At 45.2% G+C, this 27,568-nt stretch overlaps 1 protein-coding gene across 7 annotated transcripts in view; it reads left to right on the top strand.

The window, feature by feature from the left end:
• Iqsec2 (IQ motif and Sec7 domain ArfGEF 2) overlaps positions 1 to 27,568 on the top strand; it is an 83,847-nt gene that overhangs the window by 47,443 nt on the left and 8,836 nt on the right. For 5 of the 7 annotated variants that reach the window (XM_076918343.1, XM_034485470.2, XM_076918348.1 and 2 more), the window contains 8 exons: positions 12,581 to 12,842; positions 13,636 to 14,037; positions 18,574 to 19,469; positions 21,001 to 21,162; positions 21,643 to 21,765; positions 22,948 to 23,114; positions 26,206 to 26,345; positions 27,061 to 27,186. In XM_076918343.1, coding sequence (XP_076774458.1) covers positions 12,581 to 12,842; positions 13,636 to 14,037; positions 18,574 to 19,469; positions 21,001 to 21,162; positions 21,643 to 21,765; positions 22,948 to 23,114; positions 26,206 to 26,345; positions 27,061 to 27,186 — 2,278 coding nt within the window. Of the gene's footprint in view, positions 1 to 11,224; positions 11,977 to 12,580; positions 12,843 to 13,635; positions 14,038 to 18,573; positions 19,470 to 21,000; positions 21,163 to 21,642; positions 21,766 to 22,947; positions 23,115 to 26,205; positions 26,346 to 27,060; positions 27,187 to 27,568 lie in introns of all 7 variants that reach the window. The other 2 variants (XM_076918344.1, XM_076918346.1) reach the window with 2 other exon arrangements.

Consider the following 27,568-nt stretch of genomic DNA (forward strand, 5'->3'; position numbering starts at 1 on the left):
CAGTGTGTGTGTTTGAAGAACAGTGGGAAGGATGATGTGATGTTTGAGAAAGGTTGAATGAGGGGCAAAAGGAGTAGAAGATAGGTACCAGCAGCTGATGATATACAGAATGTTAGAGCTATTTAGGAGGTAGAATGAACAAGTTCCAGTCAGTCACTCTGACTTGCTAAGGAAGCAGGAAGAATCAAGCATGTGTGTCCAATCTCCAATTTGTAGGCCATATTTGACTAATACTAGCTATGAATTTGGTCTAACACAAAATGTTAAACTTACCTAAAACATTGTTGAGACCTTTTGCATTTTTTTCCCTTGTAACATGATCGAACAGTTTTTAAGTATAAACTGTGGAGGTGTCATCATGTCAAAATGTCAAAAGGTTGGACCTGCCTGGCAGGGTAACTCCAAGGTGTGTTTTGGGCACAGGTGACTAGGTGTAAGGCAATAGTTTTCACTAAGGTGGGAGATGTGAGAAGCAAGGCTTGCCCTGATAAGGTTGTGGGAGAGGTCCTTCTGGCATCTCAGGGCTAGATGGGCTGGACTGACTGGACAGGCTGGACAGGCTAGCCTAGACCCAGCAGAAAGATATGTGCTAGATAGAACCATACCTGAAGTTACAAAATGGAATAACATCACTAAAGGGAAGGGACATGAAAGAGAATATGAAGGAAGAACTGGAAAAGAGGTACCAGCATGAAGAGTGGGCCCAGAAAGAGGTAGAAGGCTGGGCCAGAGAAATAGCAGGGAAACCAACTGTGACAGGGCTCACCCAGGAAGGAAGTGGCCTTGTTAAGAGTATTAAATCTTGTGGCCAGGAGGAGTTAAGTCCGGGGTAGAAGTGAATATATTGCCTCAACCATCAGGAATTCCTGGGCAACCTTTCTAAAAACCATTTTCCATGCAGCGATGACTGCAGGAGGCAGATTGCAGTGGGTTGCAGAACTCGTAGGAGGTACTGAGATAGAGATGGCCAGTGTAGACACATTTCTCAAGAAGCTTAGCTGTGAAGAAGAAAGAGGGACAGAGGGAGATGTGGAGGCAGGTAGAGGGTTTTGATTCCCAGATGGGAAAGACTTGAGCTTCTATAAATGAGGACAGGAAGGGAGGCAACAAAGAGGGAACAGTTGAGAATGTGGGAGAAAGAAGGGATGGTTGTTGTGGATGAGAGAACGGGGATAGGTCAGAGCACAGGTGGAAACTGGCCTTAAATAGTATAGGGGCCCCCCTCTTTCTCTCCGAGAGGGGAAATAGTAGTAGTAGTGGACATACAGGTGCATTGAGATTGGTAGAAGGAATGCTTCAAGAATTCAAAGAAATCAACAAATAGACCTGACCAAGCACATAAATGCCAGAGCCAGGTAGAAGCAAAGAATAACCTATGTCTGGGAGTCAGGGAGGATGGCTCTTGGGAAGCAGCATTTGATCAGGTGCATGAAATTCAGTGTGAATAGAATCAGCAAAGGCACAGAGGAATGAAAAGGCTGGTCATACGGATGGAATAATGAGCTTGTTTGATGACAGTTCAGCATGAGTGAGTGTAACAACGTGGATAACCACTGGCAATAGCGTGTAGCAGCCATAATAATGTTACTATGTGTTAAGCACCAAACTATCCATGGATTTATTTAGTCCTACCATAGTTCCCCATTATGCAGATAAGGAAATTGAGTACCAGGCTGGTTAGGAAATGGGTCCCAGCCTACCAAGGTGGTAGGTGATGGGGCTGATATTGAAAGTCGGGCCTGTTTGAGTCAATCTGTCCAGAAAAGCCAGGTGAGACCATATGATGAGTGAGTCTTCAGTGGCAACTTGAAGTCTTAACTTTATTCAGCAGACAATGAAGAGCCAAGATGAGTAAGTGAGCAGAAGAGACTGTTGCTTAGAGTGAACTTTTAAGGAGGCTTAAAAAGTAAGGAGACGGAGGTTGTCCAAGGGAGAGAGAGCAGGAGCCTTGTCCCTTGGTAATAGGAAAATGCACAGTGAGACTGGACTGTCATTCTTTTCTCAGGACAACCTTAAGAATTATGGCATTTTTATCAAGTTGTAGAGATAAAGATTGGGAAGCCAAGGCTCAGGGCTTTGAGACCTGGTTTGCTGATTCAGTGTATGGAACAGTGTATCAGAGGTATCTCCAAGTTGGAGAAGGGTGCGTGCACGTGTGTAAGAATGTGTATTCATGTGTATGCTTGTCTGCCAGGTGAACCACAGTGCCTTCCCCTGCTTGTCATCTTTCCTCCTCATCTCTTCCTGATCCTTTTCTTTCCTGGAACATTTTCTGAACTGAGTCTGGGAATGGGATGTTGCCATTTCCTTGGTTGTTCCCAGAAGACCCACCTTTTTACTTATGAGGCATCTGGTCCCCGCTCAGCCCTACTGTCTGTCCACACACTCTATAGTACTGTAACTCCACTCCAGTGGCTGTCTTATGCAGTCTGGCCTCTTAGAGAGGAGATTTAGAAACAATGAACAAAATCCCATTGTTCTTATTTCCTTTGTGATTGTTTGCTAGGGATTTGATATATGTCCTAGGCCTCACAGCAGTCCTGGGAGTTAGAAGTCCCATTTTACCGATGAGGTAATAACTCCTGAGAGGGGCAATACAATGCCCAAGGCCACATAACATAGAAACAATTGTAAAGCCTGGGCCTAGGCCCAGATCTTCCTCCTCTTTTCTTTTATTTTGTTTTCTTCTCTTTTCTTCTCTTTTCTTCTCTTCTCTCCTCTCCTCTCCTCTCCTCTCTCTTCTCTCTTCTCTCTTCTCTTTTCTTCTCTTTTCCTTTCTTTTCTCTCCTCTCCTCTTCTTTTCTTTTTTCCTTTTTTCCCTTTTCCCTTTTTTTTTTTTTTTTTTTGTGGTTCTAGGAGTGTAACCTAGAGCCTTGCATATGCTGGGCTCTATATTGGGCTACATCCCTAACCCATGAACTCAGGTCTTTTTACTTCTAAAGCTGTGTTTCCATGCTTTATTTCTAAGCATCTTCTTGTTTTTGCTGACCTTGAGTCTTAATGAAATACAAATCTTTGTCCTATAAGGACAGAGTGGATTTCTAACACAAAACCTGGAAGGATAGAGTATGAGATCTGAAACTCTAAGAACTTTGGATTAAATTCTGACTGTATTTTATACCCAACTTATTTAATGTCTCTGAGGTTAAGCATCATTTCTAAAATGATGCTTTTGCAAAGTTGTTGCAGGGGTTAGATGAGATAATGTATACTAAGTTCTAGCATAAAATGGGTCACTATTATTTATAGGAAAATTAAGGTTGGGCAACTGTCAGAGTCAGAAATTGTGTTTCTATACTGGGAAGGTGTCCCTAAGATTAAGGCTGGGTTGGGGAGGGCTATTCCTTTCTTGAAGACTGAGTTGGAGGTGGCCTTGGATAATGTGTCACACTGGCTACCCTGTTTGGACCCCCATCATAGCCCAACCTCCCAGTTCTGGCCCTTTCATGTATCTCCCCTTCTCTGCAAACTAATGTCTCTGCCTCTCTCTGTCATCCCTGCCTGTGGCCTCTACCCTGCCCTTCCTGGCCCCAGGGAAGAGGAGGAGGAGGAGGAAACTGAGGAAGAGGAAGAGGAAGACGCTCACCAGTTCTGCTGTCCGGCCTCCGAATGCAGTAGTCCCTCCTCTCGGTAACTGAGAGGACAAGGGCCATTTTCTATGCAGAAGCAAAAGCCTTAACCAGCCCCCACCCCTGCCTCTGTGGATCCCTCATGGGATCTTGTCCCCTGCTTCAGGAACCAGATGGGCAAGCATCATATTCTTACTTCCCCAACCTCCTTCTTGGTTCCTCCCCACCCCTGCTGTCTCCCCTAGGCTCTAGCCTCTGAATTAAAGAGCTGGAGTCCTAGATTTTACTAATATGTGGGAGAAGCAGAGCTTGGAGCTTGAAGCTTGCAACCTGGACCCTCTTGCACCCATACACCCACTTCCCAGGCACCCTGGAGCTTGTTACTACTGGAAAGGTCTCCAAATGACACCCCAAGGACCTACCTCTGTTCTCTGTGAGCACAAGCAGAGATGCAGGGTGCCTAGGGCTCAGAGGACCAGACGGGAGCAGGAATCCAGCCTGCCTAGTTCCCCGTCACTCATTCCCTTGCTGTGGCCATAGCTGCCATTTTCTCCACTGCTTGAAGGCCTCACCTCATACCCTCTCCCCAACCCCTATCACTCCCATAGTGCTCTGTAAACATGATTAGGAGGAAAAGGCCTTTCAGCATGTGTGTTGCTATGTGTAAAGAAATTTCCATCAATAAAAGCTGATCTCTTCTCTCTGTCTGATGTATGTTCCACCTTACCCCATCTCCCTGTCTCCATCCCCACCAGAACTTTGTCTTCTTTCCTATCCAGAACTGGTAAAGGGCTGGAAGACAGAGTAGGATTTGATTTGTGGCTTGTCGATACCTAAAAGTCATTCAAAAAATAAATGTGTGAATGTCTCCCGGCAGGAAAACACCCATTGCCTTCTTTAGTGCACTAGCCTGGGGCATTTTTGAACTGGCTAATCTTGGACATGGCCCTTGATTTCTGCAATACATAGTTTACTCATCTGGAAAATTGGGATGGTGGTTTGACCAGGGTCACCAGAATTCTTCCAGCTCTGAAGTTCGGAATCTAAGATGCTACCATTTCAAAAAGCTGTAATTATGAGCTTTGAAGATACTATGATTCTGGGACATATTTTATGCAATTTTGTGATTTCTCTTTCTATAGTGTTATGATAGTTGGATTCCCTAATTCTATGATTTTTAGATTTCATAATTCTACCACTTAAAAAAATCTGATGATATGCTTTTAATATTCTGTGATATTAGGATTCCTTGGTTCTGATACTGTAACTTTAGGAGCTCCAAGAGGAAGCCATTTCTTCAACAAAACTGCAAACACTTCCTTGGCCTGGCTGGAAGCTAAGACTCTTTAAAGCAGTGGTCCTCACATCAGATATTTACATCGTGATTCATAACCGTTGCAAAATTACAGTTATAAAGTAGCAACAAAATAATTTTATTGCTGGGATCACCACAACATGAGGAACTGTATTAAAGGGTCACAGCATTAGGAAGGTTGAGAACCACTGCTTTTAAGGGTACTCCTGAGAGAGAAGACAGGGAGGGGCCTTTGTGATTTTATGTTCCCCCTTCTATGATATGTTTATGTTAAGAAATGGAAATGTGGGTGGGGAGTGGTAGGATCTGGAGGCTGGAGGAAGATGGATAAAAATATGGTCTCAGGTATGGGAAAGATTTGATTAGGTGGCAAGAGTCGAGAAGACATTTCAGGGGATAGGGACCATATAGGGGGAAAACCCATTGGCATGCCCCTGGGTCAAGTTGGGGAATGAGGAGTAATTACTGTGCTCAAATGTCTCCAGGATATGTGAGTCTAGATGACCTGTGACCAGGAGAACACCATCTGTACTTTATTTGAGTGGACATAGAAGGAAGTGGGCAGGGGTTAACTGAATGAAGGAAGAGATCAAGTCAAGAACAGGCTGGAAACCGTAAGAGTGCTTGACATCTGTTCAGGCAACTGAACTGGCTGGACAAGAGCAGGCCGGGCTTTGGGAAGGGAGCAGGCCTATATCTGTTGTGAGAAAAATATGCCTCCGTGTATCTGTGCATCTATGTGTGTGTGCGTGTGTGTGTGTGTGTGTGTGTGTGTGTGTGTGTGTGTGTGTGTGTGTGTGTGAGGCTACATGGGTCTCACAGTAGTGAGAGACTGCGTGAGCTGCTGTGTGATTCTGTGAGACTGAGCCTGAGGAATCCTGAGAATATGAGGTTTCTATGTGAGATCTGGCTTTCTGTACCTGGAAGCTTCTATGTATGTGCCCAGTGAATTTAATCACAGGGGTAGGAGAATATGGTTGACTTTTAAACATGGGATGTGGCTCTTTGGATAACGGTTATTAGACAGATGGTGACACACATACAGACATGTCCCCTGTAGATTTAGGGGACAAGATAGCTGAGCAAGGTGAAAGTAAATCATGACAGGCCACTACTCTTGGAAAAGAGATGTAGAGGAAGGAGATGGCTGGAGAGATAGCTCAGCAGTTAAGAGCACTGACTACTCTTCCAGAGGTCCTGAGTTCAATTCCCAGCAACCACATAGTGGCTTACAGTTATCTGCAGTGGAATCTGATGCCCTCTTCTGGTGTGTCTTAAGATACCTACAATGTGCTCATATAAATAAAATAAATAAATCTTTTTTTAAAAAAAGAAAACAGATATGGAGATCAAGAGTGGGCAATGCATATTTCAAGAAAGACTAGTGGTCAGGGCCACCATAAGATGGGTGAGTATGAGACACAGAGGAGACAGTACCTGATCCTGTCAGGTGGTGCTGGGGTGAGAGTGAGTCAGAATTCTCTTGGCTGGAGGTTCTGCCTGTTCAGGGTATTCAAAATGAAGATGAGCTCATCTAGGCCAGTTAAATCCAAGGGTAAAAAGGAGAAAAGACATTCTGGACAAGAAAAATAAAGCAAGTCTTTGAGTGCAGAAAGGTGATGGATAAGCTTGCTATATGAGAATTTGCAAGTAGCCTATTGTTGTTCCCTGTTTGGAGCATACTTGAGCAGAGTGAGAGGCCATAGGAAGTGGTGGTGGGGGGGGGGCATGGGTATTTGTAGCTCAAAGTACTTTTGTCTAGAAGATAGGGAAGTTTTCGAGAGAAAGTTACTTTCGCTACCCGAGCTTCACTTGCATCTACAGGGATTGGATGGTTCTTAAAACTTGTTTGCAAAGTTCAGTCCCAAGTGTGTGGACTGAACAAATCCATGAGTCATTGTTCTTAAATGCAGGACTTTTTCCCATCTAACTTCAGCCTTTCCTGCTTCCTCACTTACTGCTCCACAGATATTTACCCCAGGGTCTAGTCCGTTGTTTGTCTCTATGGGAAGAAATCAAGAGATGAATAGTCAAGGACACCACTGAGGAAGAGGACAGGAAGAGCAGGAACTTTTCTATGCAGACTCATGTGTGTGGAGATGGGGATCAAACCCAAATCTGGAGATGCCAGGCAAATGCTCTGCCACTTAGCCATACTGCCAGCCTCCTGTGCTCAGATATGTTTTCGTTTGAGTCTTGGCTCCTCCACTACTTAGTTTTGAGACCTTTTGCACCTGAGTTCGTCTCCCCACCTATGTTGTATCTTCTTCAGTGAGAAAAGCCAGACTTTACCCAGTTGCTAAGCATGGTGAAAAGAATAAATTATAACTAATATTTTTCTAGGGTTGCAAATGAGCAGATCCAGGATTCCAACCTAGGTCTTTGGGCTCCCAGAGTCTGCTTTCCCACTGTCTACCTGGTTAGCCCTCAGCTGTTAGCTAACCCAGGCTGGATTTGGGATTGGACTTTATGTGGCACTGGATTGGAGAGCAAAAAGCCCTGCTCCTGTCACTCTCTCTGTTAGCTCCAATCTTCTTGCCCAGCCTTTTACTTCTAGAACCTAAAGCCCTTGGTTCCATCTATACACCCTGACCCCTTTGTTTCCTTATATCTCACTTCTAGTCCCTTCCCTTTCCAAACTAAGTTGTCATGGGGATAGTTTTCAGCAACCTTGCTTTCCTCTTGCCCTCATCTTATGGTATCCATAGCAACAGTCTCCATTCATTTCCATGGCAACTGCATTCTGATTCCCATTCCCCGGCTGAATTCCTAGCGCCGGGCAGTACCAATAAAGAGAAGGAGGGAGAAAAGACACCCCCCCCCCCCAACTAAACAGGAGTAGCATCTGGGAAGGGTCTGTGCCCCACCCTCTGTCATGGGCAGACCAATCTCAAGTCTCTAGAAGACATCCTAACCTGCTTCCCCATCTTAGAGCCTTGGCTTACAAGATTGCTCTACTCTCATCTCGACTAGCTCCTCCTAGGCAAAGCACAGTCCATGAGCTTCCTCTCCCAGGAAGACTTCAAGACAGCAGGAGGGCTAGCACAGGCTTTGGGTCCGAATCCCTATCCTGCCAGTCGCTAGCTGTGACCTTTGTCATTCAGTTTTCCTCTTGGAGCTGTTTTCTTCCTCTGTAAGACAGGAATCTTAATTCTTTCCTTGTGTTTGCCATGCAGATTAAATAATGTGTGGAAAATGCCTGACACAGGGTAGGTGCATAGTTAAGTGCCAGTTTATTTTTATTCTGCTCAGCCACCCCCAAGCAGAAGGAATCTCTCTCCTTTACTCCCCCATCACTTCCTGTATTCCCCACCCCTGATAACTTTCCACTTTGTTCTGTGGTTATTTGTGTAGCATGGCTTATTCTCCCCCTCTACAAAGCATGCTCTCATTTCCCCCTAAAGAATAGTCCTGCAGGCAATGTGTGTTTGTGTCTACATGTATTCATGTCTACTTCTGTGTGACTATGAATGTGTATATTTGTTTCTAGACACAACTATTTGTTGGCCTTTGGATGTGTCTGTGATATTATATTTGTCCATACGTGAGGTGGAAGGGGGTTCCATGTGATTGGCCTGTGTTTAAGGGCTCTGACATGAGAGGGGTTCCATACCTCCAGTCACAGATTCTTCAGCATCCCTTCAAGCAATCTCCTTGCTTTTGGCCAGTCTGTCCCATGGGATGCTGTGTTGCCACCTTACAATTCCTGAGACTGTTCTCTTTGCAATCAAAATGGGGCAAGTTCTCAAGAGAGGAATTACCAAGGAGTAGAGAGCCTGGAGCAGCACAGGGTTGGGAGTAGGAGAGGTGCTGAAATATCATTAGGGGGTAGTCTGAGCTCCGGGTTTGCAATTTGGCTTTCTTACTTAATAGCTATGTATGATCTTGAGTTACATTTACATCAACTTTACCTCTCTTCACTATGGAGGGGGCTAACTTACAAGGAATTGCAAGGGGCAGAGATGACTCCAGAGCCCTACGGTAACATAAAGGAGGGGCATGTATGTAAGGCAACATGTGCAAAGCAGGTAAGCAGGTGTGGAAAGGCACACCTGCTAAATGTTGACGTGTGAGCAGAAAGTAGTCAAGTTTAGGTGTGGTATAGGGTTCAGGCCAGGTAAGGAAGCTGAAAGCTGTTCTATTGATGATAATTTTGGTTATATCCTTCCTATGTTCATGTCAATCTGAGCAAAAGCCAAAGTCTTTAGGATAGGTTCAGTGTCCCTTGTATTAGTCTGCTTTTTGTTGCTGTGATAAAACACAGACCACAAGCAACTTGAGGAGGAAAAGGTTTATTTCGTCATCAGGAATGTCAGAGTAGGAACTCAGGGCAGAAACCTGGAGGCAGAAACTGAAGCCAAGACCATGCATGCTGCTTATTGGCTTGCTCTGCCCACTTTTGTGTACACCCCAGGGCCACTTGCCCAGGGTGACACCATCCACAGTGGGCTAGGCCCTCCCACATCAGTTGGCAATCAAGAAAATGCCCACATACATGCCCACAAGCCAATCTGATGGAGACAAATCCTCAGTTGAAGTTCCCCGTTTCTAGGTGACGCTATCTTGTGTCAAGTTGACAAAAATTAACTAGTACAACTCTCATTACATGTCTAATCTTATTTCTCATTATTCTCTCTTGTTCACTAGGTTCTGGCTATATTGTCTTTTTATTGATCCCTAAACATGTAGACATGTACTGATTCTACTCTCTCTCTAGCCTCAGACAGCTACACAGCTCACTCCCTCATTTCCACCAGGATTGTGCTTCTTTGTCATTCCCCACAACCAAGACTTTCCTGGACATCACATCTAAAATAGCAAATTTGGCTGGGTTTGTGGATCAGTGGTAAGGAGCCTGTCTAGCCAGCATAATTTTCTGAATTCTATCCCTAGTCTGTCTCTGTCTCTCCCTGTCTCTGTCTCTCTCTCCTCTGTCTTTCTCTTTCACACACACACACACACATACACACACAGGCATGCACACATGCACACAATTAAAAAACAGTACCTTTCAACGTTATGCTTTTTTTTCTACCTTAACATTTATTTGAAATGACAGACCCCACCCCCTTCTCTCTCATCTGTTACCCTCTCTATAATATTACCTTCTTGAAGAAATAATTTGGTAGCTTTGATTTTTATTGTATTTCTGGTGCTTAGGGCTGATACATGGAAAGTACTTGGTTGTTGTTTTATTGAGTGAATTATGGGGAGCTATGGCAGGGTTGGGTGAGGAAGGAAGATGGGCTGATTTGTGTGTTTCAACAGTCTTCTCTATCCATTTGCAAATAAGCCTGAAGTTAATGGTATAAATTTGAGTGAGAGTTTTATTAGAGCAACCACCAAGAACATCCACTGACTCTCTTACACCAGAAATACCTACTGTGGTTTGATCTTGTCCCCACATCCTGTGCCAAACAGAGAGATTACCAAATTCTCTTCCTATGCTGGGATACTGAGAGTTGTGCACTCTTTGCCAAAGCTAATTTGTGCCCCCTCCCCCCCAAAAAAGAAGAAGTCACGTGTAAAGATAGGGGATCTGAGCAAGATCAATAGTCATTTCTGGCTGGTGGCAAGATTCACAGGACATCTCAGTAGGGGCATATACCCTGAATCTTAACAGAACTAGCATGTGAACTATTTCTCAGGTTGCACTAACAGAAATAATGGGGATAGCATTGGGAGTAGAAGGTCTTATATGAGCAGTTTGGGAGGTAGGGGCCTGAGGAACATTTGAGAGAAACAGAATCTGGGTTGGGTGAATTAGAGTAAGGGGTTGCTTAATGATTGAGGGTGTGAACTCTGAAGTCACTCTGCCTGGAGTTGAATCCTGCTTGTATTGTTGGTAGCTAATGTCCCCGGGCTTTGTTTTCTATATAAAATGAAGACAAATAACAACCTTATAGCACTGTTGGAAAGAACAACCAAGTTATTAAGTACAAAGTGGTAAGAATGGTACCTAAGTATTAAGTATTCTAGAAACATTGCCTGCTGAACCTTGAGAGGTCTTCAATGCCAGAATGGTTGGAAATTGGACTAACTTGTAGACAAAGCTGTGGATGTTTTGTGGATAGAGGAGACAGTTGCTCAAAGCTGGGTTTGAAATGTGTACTGGTAAGGGAGATGTTTGAGAGGTTGGTAAGCAGGATCCGGCCATCCTGAGGGAGACAAGAGTGTCTTTGGTGCTGGACTGGGCTGGGTCTAACCTGTAAAGGGTGGCCTCAGGGGCCTCTGAGGTCCGAGGGAAAGGAAATCTAGGGTTGCAAAGCAGCCCTTCAGTCTCATTCTGACTAGTACATGGGAGGGTGGAGGATAGACAGTGAGTGAGTCTTCCCACCAGGGCAGAACCCAGCTTTACTGCCCCTGACCTCCAGCACAGAGTGCAGACAGACCTCAGACAACACAGGCTCTTCTGCCAGTAGGTAACCCCTTCCACCCACCCAACTTGCCCTTGCCTTGCCCCCTGGCCTTTCTCAATAGAGGTGGAGGAGTAGCCCCTTTAATCCTTTTACTAGCCAAGACCCCCCTCCCCCACCAGCCTATATTACTTCCCTGATTTTTTTTTTTAAAAAATCATTCTTTTAGCCCCAGCCACACCCATTCTCCCACAACCTCCTCCATGCCTCAGTCTTCCTGGTTCACCCCACCTCTGTGCTTCTCAACATGCCCTGGAGCTCTGCTGCCACCTGGGTTCCCTGGCAGCCTGGTTGCCATGGTACTGTGGAGCAGGTCTGGCAGAACAACAGCTCTAGGTAACCCCAGCAGGCAAGACCTGGGACCCAGCTCCTGCCACCTTTCCGCTTGAGAGCCCCCTGCCCTCCTCCCGGAGCTGAGCAGAGGAGGACATGAGGAGAAAAAGGAAGCTTCCCCGCAGGGCAGCTCTTTACCTGTGAGGATGCTGAATGGGAGGCACTTCCCAATGTGGCCCAGCCTGTGCCTTCACCCTGCCCTCTCACCACCAGCAGCAGCAGCCGCAGCAGCAGCAGTAACAGCAGCAGTAACAACAGCAGCAGCAGCAGCAGCAGCCTGGGAACCCTGGGAACTGGCCAGGCCTGGACTCCAGGCTGCTAAGGGCAGGGGCAGGGCACAGGGGTAGGGCTGGGTGGGGGAGGGAGGACCTGGATGGGCAGGAATCACCAACTAGGGCTGGGAGGGGGCGATATGTCAAGGAAACTGGTCTGGGGTAGTTCTGGGACTAGGACTATAAGGGAAATCACTGCATGGGGTTATGAAATTAGCTGGGTGGAGAAGAGGTCTGGGAAAGGAACAACTAGGCCATTAGGGAAAGGAAGATTTGAGGCTGGAGCTGCTAGGTACAGGAGTGGGAGGAGACTAGGGGTAAAGTTGTGACGGGACCAGATTGTGAGGGGTGGTGGGTAGGACTGAGGACAAAACTGAGAAGACACCCTTGAGGGAACAGTGTCTCAAAAAGGAGTTATGGAGATGGGGCTCTGACCTGACCTGACGGGAAGGGACTCAAAGGGAATGAAGAAAACCAAGGGCACCTGAGTGAATGAACTGTGCAGGCAGTGAAGAGACAGACTGAAGGTCTCTTAAATGTTGGAGTCCCTAGGTATCTGAGGAAAATGGGAGAAGATGGGGTTGGGGGCAGGATTTAGTGTATTCACTGAGTTGGGCCTAGCAAGCCTCTCTCTCCTGTTGCCACATCCTGGCTCATTTTATCTCATCCCCACAGTGTGGAGGGTGATGCCCCAGGCAGTGACCTGAGCACAGCGGTTGATAGTCCTGGGAGCCAACCCCCCTACCGGCTGAGCCAACTGCCCCCCACCAGCAGCCACATGGGGGGCCCCCCTGCTGGGGTGGGCCTTCCTTGGGCTCAGAGAGCACGCCTCCAGCCGGCCAGTGTCGCCTTGAGGAAGCAGGAGGAGGAGGAGATAAAGCGCTCCAAGGCCCTGTCAGACAGCTATGAACTCTCCACAGACCTGCAGGACAAGAAGGTGCAGAAGAGACGGCTCTGTTTTAAAATGGGAGTGGGATACAGAGAGAGCCAAAGGAGGGAGGTTGGGGTGTGGCACTTGAGGGTGGTATTCAGGGAGGGACAGTAAGGCTGGAACTGGAGAAGACAGGCTCCAGGGCCTACCGTTGTACAGACGATTCACACATTCACGGCACATGCACTGAGTCTCCTATTCACGCAGCAAACATCATTGAGCTCCTATAATGGGGTCGAGAAGATGAATGAGACCTGCACCCAGCCTTCAACAACATGCAATCTAAGGGGGGAGGCACACACACACATAACTTGACACTTTCACAGTATGATGCAATACACTGTCTAGGGGTGTAAAAGAGAGAAAGGGGAGGGGAGGGGTGGAGGAGGGAGGGGAGGACATTATACAAGATTTAAGAAAAATAGGACTTGGAAGAGCAGTTATCAACACATTAATTATGGCTATGCCTAGCTGTTTAGACTGTAGATGAATCGTCTGTCACCCCCTCCCTTCTTTCCTTCCTTCCTGCTTTTTCTCTTAACTCTGATTCTCTTCTTCCTTCAGCTTCCTCCTCTTTGTTTACTGTTCCCTTTCTTTCTTTTTTCTTTCTGTTTTTGTTTTTTCTAAGCTTTTTCTGATTTTAAATATATATGTTTCCTTTTTTCCCTTGTGTACATCTAGAGATTATAAGTGAGAAAACCCTGGGCACAGAGCCTGTCCTGACTTCCAGCAATTAGTTAGGACTTGACGGGGATATGGTTGAGGCCCTGGCAACTTTCTGAACTTGTTCCTCTGACAGGTGGAAATGCTGGAGAGGAAGTATGGGGGCTCCTTCCTGAGCCGCAGGGCTGCCAGGACCATCCAAACAGCCTTTCGCCAGTACCGTATGAATAAGAACTTTGAGCGGCTGCGCAGCTCAGCTTCCGAGAGCCGCATGTCCCGCCGCATCATCTTGTCCAACATGCGGATGCAGTTCTCCTTTGAGGAGTACGAGAAAGCACAGAACCCTGCATACTTCGAGGGCAAGCCTGCCTCATTGGATGAGGGTGCCATGGCTGGCGCCCGGAGCCACCGGCTTGACCGGGGCCTCCCCTATGGAGGCTCCTGTGGTGGGGGCATCGATGGTGGTGGAAGTTCCGTCACCACATCTGGAGAGTTTTCTAATGACATCACAGAGCTCGAGGACTCCTTCTCCAAACAGGTCAGGAGCCCCGAAAGGGGCTTTTCTTCTCCATTCCTGGGCCCTGGCTGCTTCTACTGCTTTTTATCTATTTTCCAAACTGCAAGAATTTGCGCTATTAAGTACTTAACAGCAACAAGTAGCAGTGATTTGAATGGAGACTTGGAGAGTGGTGGGAGAGAGTTGTTAACACGAGAAAAAGTTACAGCTGAGTGTATACTTGTAATTGAAGCACTGGGGAGACTGAGGCAGGATCGGGAATACCTGTGTCAAAGAACACCAACCAACCAACCAACCAACCAGCCAACCAACTAACCAATAAAAACCCCAAAGACAGGGATGTAGCTCAGTAGTAGAGTACTTGCCTAACTTGTGCCACACTATGTGCTTCATTTCCAGCACTGTTAAAAAAAAAAAAAGGTACATTGCTAAAACAAGCACGTTAGAACATGGGTGCATAGGGCCAGTAAGATGGGTCAGTGGGTGAAGACACTTGCTGCCACATTTGATGACCTAAGTTTGATCTCCAGAACCCACACTATGGAAGGAGAGAGAACAGATTCTTTATTTTAAATATTTTATTTTTATGTTTGTGTATCTGTGTGTGTGTGTGTGTGTGTGCGCCATGTGTGTACAGGTACCTGAGGAGGCCAGAAAAGGGTGTCAGGTCCCCTGGAGTTAGAGTTAAAGGCATCTGTAACACATTTGGCAAACTCAGGTCCTCTGCAAGAGCAGTGTATATTTTTAACTACGATGCCATCTCTCCAGTCCCCCAAAACTTATTTATAAAAAAGATTTATTTATTGTATTTTATATGTTTGGGTGTTTTACCTACGTGTATGTTTGTGTGCCACGGGCACACCTCATACCTGTTGCATTCAAAAGAGGGTGTGTGATTCCATGAAACTTTATGAATGCGGGTGCTGGGAAATGAGCTTGGGTCCTCTCTGCAAGAGTAACAAGTGCTCTTAGTTATTGTGCTGCTAGTTTTACATCAGCTAGACACAGATAGAGTCATTTTAGAAGAGGAAACCTTAGTTGAGAAAACGCCCATATTAGACTGGCCTGTGGGCAGTCTCCACTGATGAATGATGGCTCAGCTCACTGTGGGTGGTGTCATCCATGGACTGGTAGTCCTAGGTGCTATAAAGAGAGCAGGCTGAGGCAACCATGCAAGCCAGTAAGCAGCACCCCTCCATGGCCTCTATATCAGCCTCCTGTCTCTAGGTCTCTGCCTTGAGTTTCTGACCTGTCTGACTTGCCTGGATGATGGACTAAAAGCTGAAGCTGAAGTAAACCCTTTCCTCCACAAGTTGCTTCTGATCATGGTGTTTTATCACAGCAATAGAAACTCTAACTAAAACAGAAGTTAGTACAAGGTTCAGGGGATATTGCTGTGACAGACCTTACCATGTTTGGGGGAGGATTGTGGAAGGACTTTGAAACTTTGGGCTAGAAAAGTAACTAAGGCAACAGCTGAGCCAACTCTCCAGCCCCAAGAAAATATTCTTGAAAGTTTACCTCTCACCTGCACATATGCACTGTGACATACAAGCACATATGCATGCATGCATATGCACATACACACACTCTAAATAAATGCAATAAAAATATGAATATATAGAACAAATAAGACAAAAAGTCATTACTTTGTGAAACTTGATATATATCAAATAGAGGCTTTACTAACATAATGAGCACCTGCTGGGTGCCAGGTACTCTGTATGCTTCACAATAGACCTGTGACATAGAGATTCTTTTCCCTGTTTTATAAAGGACTGAGGCTGAAGCATGTGCTCTGGTCCATATTCTTAAGGCTCTCCCAGTCTGGTAGACAGTAGAAGCATATAGGTAGGTGCATGGTCATCTCCTAAAATAGAATGTGCTCAGAACCAGAAGGGATTCTGGGAAGACCAGACCAGTTTCTTGGAGAAAATAGCATTGTAAGTAGGCCTTACGGGACTGGAAAGATGTCACTAGTTAGAGATGTTGAAAAAGTGCATTGTTTGTCCAGGCACTGTGATTGCATCCGCTAAAACATGGAATGATGGGAATGGACATGGCAGTGAGTGGTCATTCTAAACTGGGGAGATTTCAACATGGCTCCCCGTGTGAAAACCCTAGTTGTGCCATTTCCCAGCTGTATGATCTCAGGCAAATGGTCTCACCTTTTGATCAGTAAAACAGAGGTAGAGCTTTCTTTTTAGTGCTGTTTTAGGGCTGTTGTGGAGATGCCTTTCAACTAGGTAACATATACGAAAGTACCTGGTATGTGGTAACTGCTAGTTAGGTTTTTTTCCTCCTAAAGCTAAGGAGGTACTTGGTAAAAATTGTTGAATGAATGAAGTTTTATAAAAGAAGAAATCGCTGTGGTCTGTTATCTGACCCTATCATTGGTCTACCCTTGCTTCTCTGAGGCTAGTAAATTGGAGGGAAGGAAAGAAGTAAGGAAGGGAAGGTCTGCATCATCCATCCATCCGTCCATGTGATAATTAAGCATCTTTTCTATGTCAAGCAGTAGCTGATCTAAAATAGAAACTGGGCTCGCACCTATCCCTCAAGGGAAGGATAGAGAACAGGAAAATACCATCTGATGGAAAGAGAGAAGAACCAGGCCTGATTGCTATCTAAGTCAGATTGGGGGAAAATGTATTAGACCTATTACTGTGCAGCAAACAACCTCCCAAAATTTAGTAATTTAAATCTGACTTTAGGGGTCAGAGTACGAATCAAAGAGACTCAGTGAGATGGCTCAGAGGGTAAAGGTGTTTGGTGTGCAAGCCTGGAGACCTGAATTCAATCCCAGGAACCTATGGAAAGGTGGAAAGAGGAAGAAGTGCCACAAAGTTGTCCTCTGACTCTACAAACATGCTGTGGCTTCTGTACCTACACCCACACATCATGTACTCACACATACAGTCATAACAGACTTTAAAACAAATAAAGAACCTGAGATTAGAACTGAGCTTGAACAACAAATGGTCTCTTTTCTTTATTTTTCTTCTGAACAGAGGAGCATTGTGTAGCCCAGGCTGGCCTTAGCCTCTGGAGTACTATAATTACAAGTGTGTCACCACACACAACAACAAACATTTATTATCTTATACACTTTCTGAGGGCCAGGAAGCTGTGAGGGGTGTGGCTGAATGATTCTTTTTCCAGGTCTCCCGGGATGCTGCTGTTAAGCTGTGTAGGACCCAATCTCAGAAGATTGGACTGGGGCTGGCAGGTCTGCTTCTGTGCTCAATTTCCTCCTTTGTTGGCAGTCCCTTTCAGGACTGTTCACAGTGTGGCTTCCGTTCGATGAGGAGTCTGAAAGAATACAAGTCAAAGAGCATGCAAGACAGAATTTGCAGTACTTGCCAGTGTCATTTCAGAATGATATGCCTTCACTTCTACCATGTGTTGTGAGCCACACAGACCAACTTTAATACAGTATGATATCTAAGATTATGAATACCAGGAGGTAAAGATCACTGGGGCCAGTTTGGAAGCTGAGTACACCTGGAGACAGAGTTACTAGGTGTTCATTTTCTCAAGAGTAAATATTACGGATTTCCTAAGAGAGTTTCACACAGAGAGCTCTGGGAGGAAGCTGAGATTTGGGGTTTTTCCCTGGATGGGAACTGAGCCTATAGGACAGAGGTAAGAGTGTGGCTTGAATCAGGGAGAAGGGAGCATTTGATATAGAGATGAGGATACTGGAGTGCCCAAGAAGGCATTTTGTCAATGTTAGTCCTAGCTTCTGTGAACTCACAGTGACTCCCTGGGAGTTATTTTATAAACTAGTAAGAACCTATGGGATTCTTTGCAACCTTTAAAAAAAATAAAGTTTAAAATAAGGGACTGACTGGACCACACCCAATGAACTCAATGGTATTTTTGTAGCCGTTTTATCTCATACTGCTTTGTTTAGACTTTTTTTTTTTTGTCTTACTGGTCTTTTGCTTGTGTATTATGGTTTCCAATTTTGTTTTTTATGGGTTTTAATTAAATGTCTGTCTGTGTTTCTTGTGCTTTTTTTTTTTTGTCCTTTTTAAAAATTATTTTTCTAGTTTGTCTGTTTTCTAAAGAGAGAAAGAAGGCATGGAGGTTGGGTGGGTAGGGAGGATCTGGGAGGAGTTGGGGGAAACTATGACCAGAATATATTGTATGAAAAAAATTATTTTCAATAAAAATGTGTGTGTGTGTGTGTATAAAAGAAACAATAAGGGGCTGAAAAGATGGCAGACCTGGGTTTGGTTCCCAGCACCCACATGGTGGCTCATGACCCTCTGTGACTCCAGTTCCAGGGGGTTTGATGGCCTCCACTAGCACCACACACACATGTGATTGATACACAGACATATGCAGGCAAAACATTCATACACATGCACACGTTAAATAAGTATGTATTTTAAACATTTAAAATAAAGAACCTATGGCAAAGGATCTGCTTTCTTGGCTGACCCACCAGGAAGCTTTCCCTGCCTTCCCTTCCCTTCTTCTCACCTTTTGATCCTTGTACCATTCCTCTCTTTATGATTCCTTTCTCTTTTAACCTTTCACTGTGTACAGGTAAAGTCTCTGGCTGAATCCATTGATGAGGCCCTGAACTGCCACCCATCAGGGTCTATGTCTGAGGAGCCAGGGTCAGCCCAACTGGAGAAGCGAGAATCAAAGGAACAGCAAGAAGACAGCTCTGCCACATCCTTCAGTGATCTCCCCCTCTACTTGGATGACCCAGTTCCTCCTCCATCACCTGAGCGACTGCCCAGCACAGAGCCCCCACCCCAAGGCCGCCCTGAGTTCTGGGCACCAGCTCCCCTCCCACCAGTTCCTCCACCAATGCCACCAGGGACCCGGGAAGATGGTAGCCGTGAGGAAGGCACTCGAAGGGGTCCTGGGTGCTTGGAGTGCCGGGATTTCCGGCTCCGGGCTGCACACCTCCCCCTCCTCACCATTGAGCCTCCCAGTGACAGTTCTGTAGACCTGAGTGACCGCTCAGATCGCGGCTCTGTCCACCGCCAGCTGGTGTATGAGGCTGATGGCTGCAGCCCCCATGGGACCCTGAAGCACAAGGGGCCACCAGGCAGGGCCCCAATCCCACACCGCCATTACCCTGCCCCTGAGGGTCCAGCTCCAGCCCCACCAGGGCCTCTGCCACCAGCCCCCAATAGTGGTACTGGGCCCAGTGGTGTGGCTGGAGGTCGGAGGTTGGGGAAGTGTGAGGCAGCAGGTGAGAACTCTGATGGTGGAGACAATGAAAGCCTTGAGAGCTCCAGCAACTCTAATGAGACCATCAACTGCAGCTCTGGCTCCTCCTCTCGGGATAGCCTGAGGGAACCTCCAGCTACTGGCCTGTGCAAGCAGACTTACCAGCGGGAGACAAGGCACAGCTGGGACTCGCCAGCCTTCAACAATGATGTGGTACAAAGGCGGCATTACAGAATTGGCCTCAACCTCTTCAATAAGTATGTGCTCTCGGTTCTAGCTTTCTTGCCTCTCTCCACCCTGCATGGGCACCTTGTTTTAGAGGCTAGCTCCAAGCAGTGACCTTGGTTCTGCCATCCTGGCATTTGATGAAATGGTATTTCTTCCCAGATGTCCGGGGATGAGAAGGGCAGCAGAAGGTGGATGTAGTAACTTACACTTGTAAATCTTAGCACTCTGTAGGCTTGAGTGAAAGGGATTGCCACAAGATAGAAGATAGCCTGGGCTCTGTCGTGACAAGCAGGCCAGCCTAGGATATAAAGTAAGACCCTGTCTCAAAAGATAGCTAACCAAAGTAAGAAACAAAGAAGAATAAAAAAAACTCAGAGTAACAGAATAGAGAGACTCCTGAGTTCAGGTCCTAGTGCTTTTAGTACCTGTTTGTGTGATTTTGAGCAAGATGTTTTCCCCAAATGGCCTTTGGGCATTGTCCTCCCTATTCCCCCTTTTTTAGAGAGGGGGGCACTCTGGACAATAATGAACCCTAGACCAGGACCCCTAGTCTGCCTTTGCTCACTCGTTGTCTAGTCTAAGATAATGTGTGTTCCTTCTTTGGGCTTCAGATTTTTCATCTTTCCGTAAGTAGGGTTGTGTATTTGGTGGCAGGCTTGTGTGACTAACGGTGACTAAGCTCCTTCTAAGTGCCTGGTTCTGTGCCAGGTGCTTAGGAATGGGGATGAGAGTGTGGCATTTGATTAGAAAATAATTAGAAAACATAAGTTGCAATTGGAAAACATTAGATAGAATGGAAGGCATTTGATGTAAGACTTCACATCTTTTTAGTCTGTTAAACACTGCCACCTACATTTAACTTTCGCAATAACTTCAGTGAAATTCATAGTAATATTCTTATTTGAGAGATAAAGAACTGAGACCCGGAGAAGTAAAAGTTGCCCAAAGCCATGCAGTTAGAAAGTGATTGCTCAGAAACCGAAAGAACATCGAAGTCCAAACTTGCAAATTTTAGTTTTATGGAGGCCTTTCTAAGACTGCATATGGGACAAGTCCAACCAAGAGGTTTTTGGCCCCACTCTCCAAAAACATTGGAAGTGTCTTGTCTGTGGAAACAGTCACAGAGGCTGGGTATGATGTAGGACATAGAACAAAGTAACCTCTTTACTTCTTCCCTGTCCTGAGGGTCTGTGACTCAGGGAAGCAGTCTTGGTCTAGAACTCAGGCCCCCTCTACAAGACTGATTTGCTGGGCCTATGATAATTCCTGCAGAGAACATCCTCTTTTTTTTTTTTCTTTTTTTTTTTTCTAACTGTGGTATGCCTCAGGTAAAAGAGGAAATTAGTGTAAGGATACCTTGGAATTGCGAAACTCTGAAATGGGAAAGTAGTTTCTTCTTGTGCTGCAATGTTTTCATCTGTACCCTGAAGGAATTGACCACATGATCTATCCTTGGCTCTCTGAAGCCCTGGTTAATCCAACTCTGAATCAGTTTTAGAAATAGGACCAGGTACAGTTCTAGAGGAACAACTATATTATCTACCTTCTCTCTCTCTGCAGGAAGCCAGAGAAAGGTATCCAGTATTTGATCGAGCGAGGCTTCCTGTCAGACACTCCTGTGGGAGTGGCTCACTTCATCCTGGAGCGGAAAGGCCTGAGCCGGCAGATGATAGGGGAATTCCTGGGGAACCGGCAGAAGCAGTTCAACAGAGATGTGTTGGAGTGAGGACCCCAGCATGGGGCAGGCGGGCCAGGGATTCCTGGAAAAAGAAAGGCAGGAGGGAGGAGGAAAGGGGCAGTCTGTCTTTTTTGCTCAGATAAACTTTCAAAACAATATGAATAGATTTTCCTGTTCCCATACCCCTCTGCTCCAAAAGGCTCTTATTTCTTTTCACCCTATTCCTAAACTCTCCTAAGGGTGGTTCTGGACAGGGCATGCTCAGCTAATAGTTTGCTTTGGGCCTCCGTTTCCCATCACTAAAATGAATAGATTAAGGGAAAGCACTCGTAGTGAGCACGTGCCTTCGATTTTCTTGAGTTTCAAACATTCTGTCCTCAGGTGTGATACTTGTTGTGGTTGTAGGTCCAAATTGTGGGAGTCTGTCAGTGGGAGTTTTGGGCTGCTTATGCAAGTGGGTGAGTCGGTGGTTTGTGTAGAGAAATGAAGACTGCCACCACCCACCCTGCTTCTTTACTCTTCAGCTGTGTGGTGGATGAGATGGACTTCTCCTCTATGGATTTGGACGATGCACTCAGGAAGTTCCAATCCCATATCCGAGTTCAGGGTGAGGCCCAGAAAGTGGAGCGACTCATTGAAGCTTTCAGGTGTGCCTGCTTCCCACTCCTGAAGCTTCCCCTTTCTACCATGGGGCCCTATTTCCACAAGACAATACTCTCTGAGCATTATAATTTTCTCGTCATAAAACAGAAACAAAGGTCTGGTTTGGTGAGGAAAAGGCAGGTAGATCTCTGAGTTCAAGGCCAGCCTGGTCTACATAGTGAGTTCTAGGACAGCCTGGAGTGTATACTGAGAGACCCTGTCTCAAAAAAAAAAACAAAAACAAAAACAAAAAACCCAACCAAACAAACAAAAATTCAGAAATGATAAATCCCATCTTAAGAGGCATTTGTAAGGTTCAGAGTCAGTGAATATGAAGTACTAGCTCTAGCATCTGAGATATAGGCATAGTAATAAGTGATAAGATCAGCAATAAATGATAGCAGTCATGAATCTGGGTGTGTAAGTCAGTGACAGAGCATTTGCCAATTGTTATCACTATGAGTCTCTCGTTTCTGTGCCCAGTACTGAAGGGAAAAAAAGACTACCATTCTGTGAGGTAGATCCTTCTACTGGTATTTTCATTTTGTAGGTGACAAATCTAAAATTCAGGGGCATTAGAGTAAGTTAGCTGAACCAGGGTTTAAACTTGAGTGTATCTAACTCCATATTATCTATGCTTAGCTCTAAATGCTTTGAAGATCAGACAGAGCTGGGGCTGACTCTTGCTCTACCCCTTTGGAGCTTTTGTCGGGAGAGGTGGAGGAAGATTTGCTTTGAGGCCACATGATTGCTTTTTTTCATCCCGGCTTTACCATTCACCAGCTCTATTGCCTGGGCAAGTTACCTTACCACTTCAAGCCTTCATTATTTCCTGTGTAAAATAGGACAGCTTGGGAGTTGGAGGTGTAGTTCAGTGGTAGAGCATATGCTTAGCATGCTCAAGGCCCAAGGCTTAATCCTCAGGACTACAGGCAGAAAGAAACGAGGAAATAGCATCCATGTAGTACTGTGATAAATTGCATAAGACAATGTACATAAATCTCCTGGAAAAGTTCCAAGAAGGTAGTGGTTATGATTTTTCATGATGATGCCTTTTCAAATGAAAAGGACAGACTCCAAATGCTTAGGGAGTGTTTCTTGAAGGAAAGGGTTTGTGATGGCAACCTGGGTGGGTAGGTGGAAATTGCTGGCACCTAAGTCTGGACTTAACCCTTCTTGTCTCACAGCCAGCGGTACTGTGTCTGTAACCCTGCCCTCGTTCGCCAGTTCCGGAACCCAGACACCATCTTCATCCTTGCTTTTGCCATCATCCTCCTCAATACCGATATGTATAGCCCCAGTGTCAAGGCTGAGCGCAAGATGAAGCTGGATGACTTCATTAAGAACCTGAGAGGTGACCAGAATTTCCCATCTATTTTTCTTGCACATAATCTGAGAAAAGGAAAGAGGGTAGAGATGGAAGTGGGGTGAGAGAGATCCCAGATGTCCTTATAAATTAGCCTTTTTCTATGTCACTTTATCTCATGGCTGGACTTCCCCAGGGCATTCACTTATTAATTCACTCAAATTTATCAAAAGTTATTTGCCAGGCTGTGTGGTAAACTCAGCAGTTGAATGCTTACCTAGCATGTGCAAGGCTCTGAGTTTGATTTCCAGTGCTGTAAAGAAAAACATTTGTCTGTCTGTGTACTCACCCCCAGATCAACTATTTACTAAGAATTGACTCAGGCTATAGAATATGACTCTGAAAAAAAAAAAAAAAAAAAGACTATGACTCTTGCTCACAAAACAGCCTAGCTCTTAAACTGCTTGACTCACTCAATTATTCCTTCATCTATTCCTTGTTATCTCTCTCCTTGTCTTCCCTACTTATACCTACAAAGACTCATTTGATTACTTTAGATACCCTTTTCTCCATTTGTTTATTCATTTAGCCAACCAAACCACCCAGCCAGTGGACACTTACTGGATGCTTAATGTATACCAAGTAAAATGAGTACAAAGGACAATGGAGGGGAGGCTGCTATAGTCTTTTTCTGAGAGCTCTTCCAGCTTGCTAGAGAGATTGAAATGTAGTACCTAGATAACCAAGGTAAGACAGAAAGCAAACAGCGATGTCAAAGGGGGCAAAAGACAACTAGAGCAATCACCTCCTACAGACTTCCTGGAGGGCTTGTTCTTTATGGTGAGCCTTAAAGGTGACAGACTGAAAATTGAGGAGGACTCACTTAGCAGAAAGAACAACAAAGGCTCAGGGGGAAGAAAATGTGAAGTTCTTAAGAGAAACAACTGAGATAGGATAGTCGAACACTTGGGAAGGTCAGATGGATCCACTATCTGAGATCCTCCTGTGCCAGATAAATGGTGTCACTCTGATCTTTTCTCTTGGTTTATTGTGTTGATGTCAAGCCCTAGCTCTCACCAAAAAGCAGCCTACTTAAAGTGACACAGATATTGCGATTATTTCAAAAGCAAAGAAAGAGGGAACTAGAGATGGGGCAAACAAGACAAAGTTGTTGACTGTCATAAACACGTAGTTGAAGGCTTTAAGCTGTCTGGCAGCTAAGGTGATAAAGGCAGCAGGGAGAAGAATGGACCTTTAGCACCTGTCCAGGGGAAAAGTATAGTAATTCTGAAGGAGAAGTCATTTTTTTTTTCCCTAGCAGAAGCCTTAAAAAGAAGAGGGAGAAAATTTCATTCAGCACACAGTCAAGAGTGGAGAAAGATGGTAGACTTAAGATGGGAAATTAGATCAAAGGGCAGCCAGAGCTATTTCCTGTAATCTTGCCATCATTCATTCATCCATATATATATGCTCACCAAATATACAGTCAGTCTTCCATATCTCTGAGGTCTGCATCCATGAATTCAACCAACTGTAGATTGAAAAGTTCTGGGAAAAAACCAACAACGACCTGGGTCTGTACTGAACATGTACAACCATTTTTCTTGTTATTATTCCCTAAATAATATAGTAAAACCATTGTTTACATGGCATTAACATTGAAGTAGGTATTGTAAGTAATATAGAGATGAGTTAAAGTAACAGATGTTATGTAGGCTATATGAAAATACTCCCCCAGTTTTTGAGACCAACACCTTACCACTTGGCAACCATACTTGACTATACAACTTTATATGTGAGACAGGAGCATCTTTGGATTTGGGTATTGATAGAAGATCTTGGAACCAATCTCTCATGGATATGGAGGAATGTGTGTTTGTTTGTTTTTCAAGATAGGGGCTATTCTAGAACTTGCTCTGTAGACCAACTCAGAGATCTGTCTGCCTCTGCCTCCCGAGTGCTGGGACTAAAGGCATCTGGCAATTTCATTTTATTAATCTGACTTGGAGAGATGATTGTGTGTGCGTGTGTGTGTGTGTGTGTGCATGTATGCATGCGTGTACACATATGACTATGTATTTCCTTCAGTTATTGAATAAATAAGCAAACAAACAAATGAAAGTAATACATGTTTATTTTAGGAATGAGGAACATGGGGGCTATCACGAGGTCCTGAGTTTAATGCTCAGCAGTGCCAAAATTATTTTTCATTACATCTATTTTATTTGTGTGGTGTATTTGTACATGCTATAGATGTGGACATACACATGCCATAATTGTTCATGTGGAGGTCAGAAGACAACTTGCAAGAAGTGGTTCTCTTCTTCCACCAAATAGATTCTAGGGATGGAACTCAAGCTGTCAGACTTGGCAGCAGGCAACCTTACCTGCTCAGTCATCTCTCTGGCTTTCACTTAACTTGCTTTTGTTTTTTGTTTTTTGAGACAGGGTTTCTCTGTATAGCCCTGGCTGTCCTGGAACTCACTCTGTAGACCAGTCTGGCCTTGAACTCAGAAATCCACCTGCCTCTGCCTCCCAAATGCTGGGATTTAAAGGCGTGCGCCACCACTGCCTGGCCACTTAACTTGCTATAAGAATTTTCTCACACTATTGAAATATTTTGGTAAACATCACGTTTATAGATAAACTATCCTTTACTTAACTATTCCTCTACTGTTAGAAATTAAGCTGTTTCAGAATTTCTCCATAAATACTACTTGGTGAACATTCTTCCACATCAATTTCACAAATATTTCTGAATAATCCCTTAGGATATATGTTTTGGAAAGGAGTTGATGGGATTGAATATTTACAGTCTTGCTAGATTCATTTCTGAAACCACGACATCAGTAGACATGCCAACCCACCCAGACTCTTAATAACTCTGTATATCATTTGAAAGTACTATTCCCAGTTAAGAGGGGCAAAAAGGAAGATAAAAAGTAGTACCTGGGTGCCTTAATTACAGTGTGTTACAAGTCATTTAGACAAAATCCCTACCCTACAAAAAAAGCGATTGGCTGTTTTGTTGAAAAGCACGTCTTATCCCTATGCCTGGATGTGGGGTATTATAGAGAACCCCCTACTGCCTACCCTCTATATTGATGGGACATATTCCTTTGTTATACTTTCCATGTAGGAGTTGACAATGGTGAAGACATCCCCCGTGACCTCCTGGTAGGCATCTACCAGCGCATCCAAGGTCGAGAACTGAGGACCAACGATGACCATGTGTCCCAGGTGCAGGCTGTGGAGCGCATGATTGTTGGCAAGAAACCGGTAAGTGACTTCAGGGTAGGAGGCATCATTGTGTGGTAAGTTACTGCGGCTCCCCCCACCCCTACCCCACCCCCCAACCCCCAGATTCCCTTTACCTGTAAAATAAAGTGGGAAATATGATATTCCTTAGGAATCATGGTACAGATTATGGGAGCTTCTTTATATAAGTGCATTTAGTATATTGCAAAGTCCATCACAGGTGCAGTATGAATATTTTCTTTTTATCTATGTAAAGATAGCCAAGTAAAGAAAGGTAAGCTATAGTGGCTAAAAAGGAGATATAGTATTGCCAGCAAACATTTATGAATTCCTTACCACTGATCGGATCCAGAGACAGATTTGAATCAGACATAATCTCTGTCTTTAGGGGCACTCAAAGATTAGTGAGGTTCCCAGACAAAGACACAAATAATACTTCTGCCTCCTAGTGTAATTTAGGGGAACAGAAAGCAGGGAGAGGCCATTTTAAGTCAAGGGAAGTCTGAAAGGCTTCTTGGAAAATAACTTGGGATTTGTGATGTGAAAGACGGCTGAGCAAGAAAGACACTTCAGACAGAAGGTTCTAGAGGGACAAAAACAAGTTAGCAGAAAAGCTTACAGGACTTAGTTGTTCATGTTCTTTGTGTCAGAGTGACAGATATGCCTTGTTGAGGTACCAGAGGCCTGAAACCGATGGGGAGGCCTTGCTGACCACTACTTTTCCACACCTGTCCAGGTCCTGTCGCTCCCTCACCGTCGACTGGTTTGCTGCTGCCAGCTCTATGAGGTGCCAGATCCAAACCGCCCCCAGAGGCTGGGGCTGCACCAGCGGGAGGTCTTCCTCTTCAATGACCTCCTTGTGGTATGGGCATTGTACAGAAGGAAATGGGAGGGAGATAGTCAGCAGAGCTGCTGGGTCTAGTGCAAACCATGGTGTGTCCAGTATGGTTGGTACAATGCCCCAGCATACTATCTGTGTTGTTGTAATTATTTAAAAAGCAGCCTCAGGTCAAGCCAACTATCTAAGCTGCGGCAGCTCTGGCTAGCTCAGCTGCCATGTTCAGTGGTCGGAGGCCACGTGGGCACCGCAGCTAGAAACAGCTAGCCAGAAGCAGCAGCCCTGCCACCCACGAGATGCCAGTGTGGGAGATGGCTCTGCCAATCTCCCACGCTGTCTCTGCAAGGCTGGGCAGTGCCTGGACCATCCTGCCACCACACGGGCTTGGTACAGATGAGACTCTAAT

This window comes from Arvicanthis niloticus, chromosome X (genome assembly GCF_011762505.2).
Source record: "Arvicanthis niloticus isolate mArvNil1 chromosome X, mArvNil1.pat.X, whole genome shotgun sequence".
Classification (NCBI taxonomy): Eukaryota; Metazoa; Chordata; class Mammalia; order Rodentia; family Muridae; genus Arvicanthis; species Arvicanthis niloticus.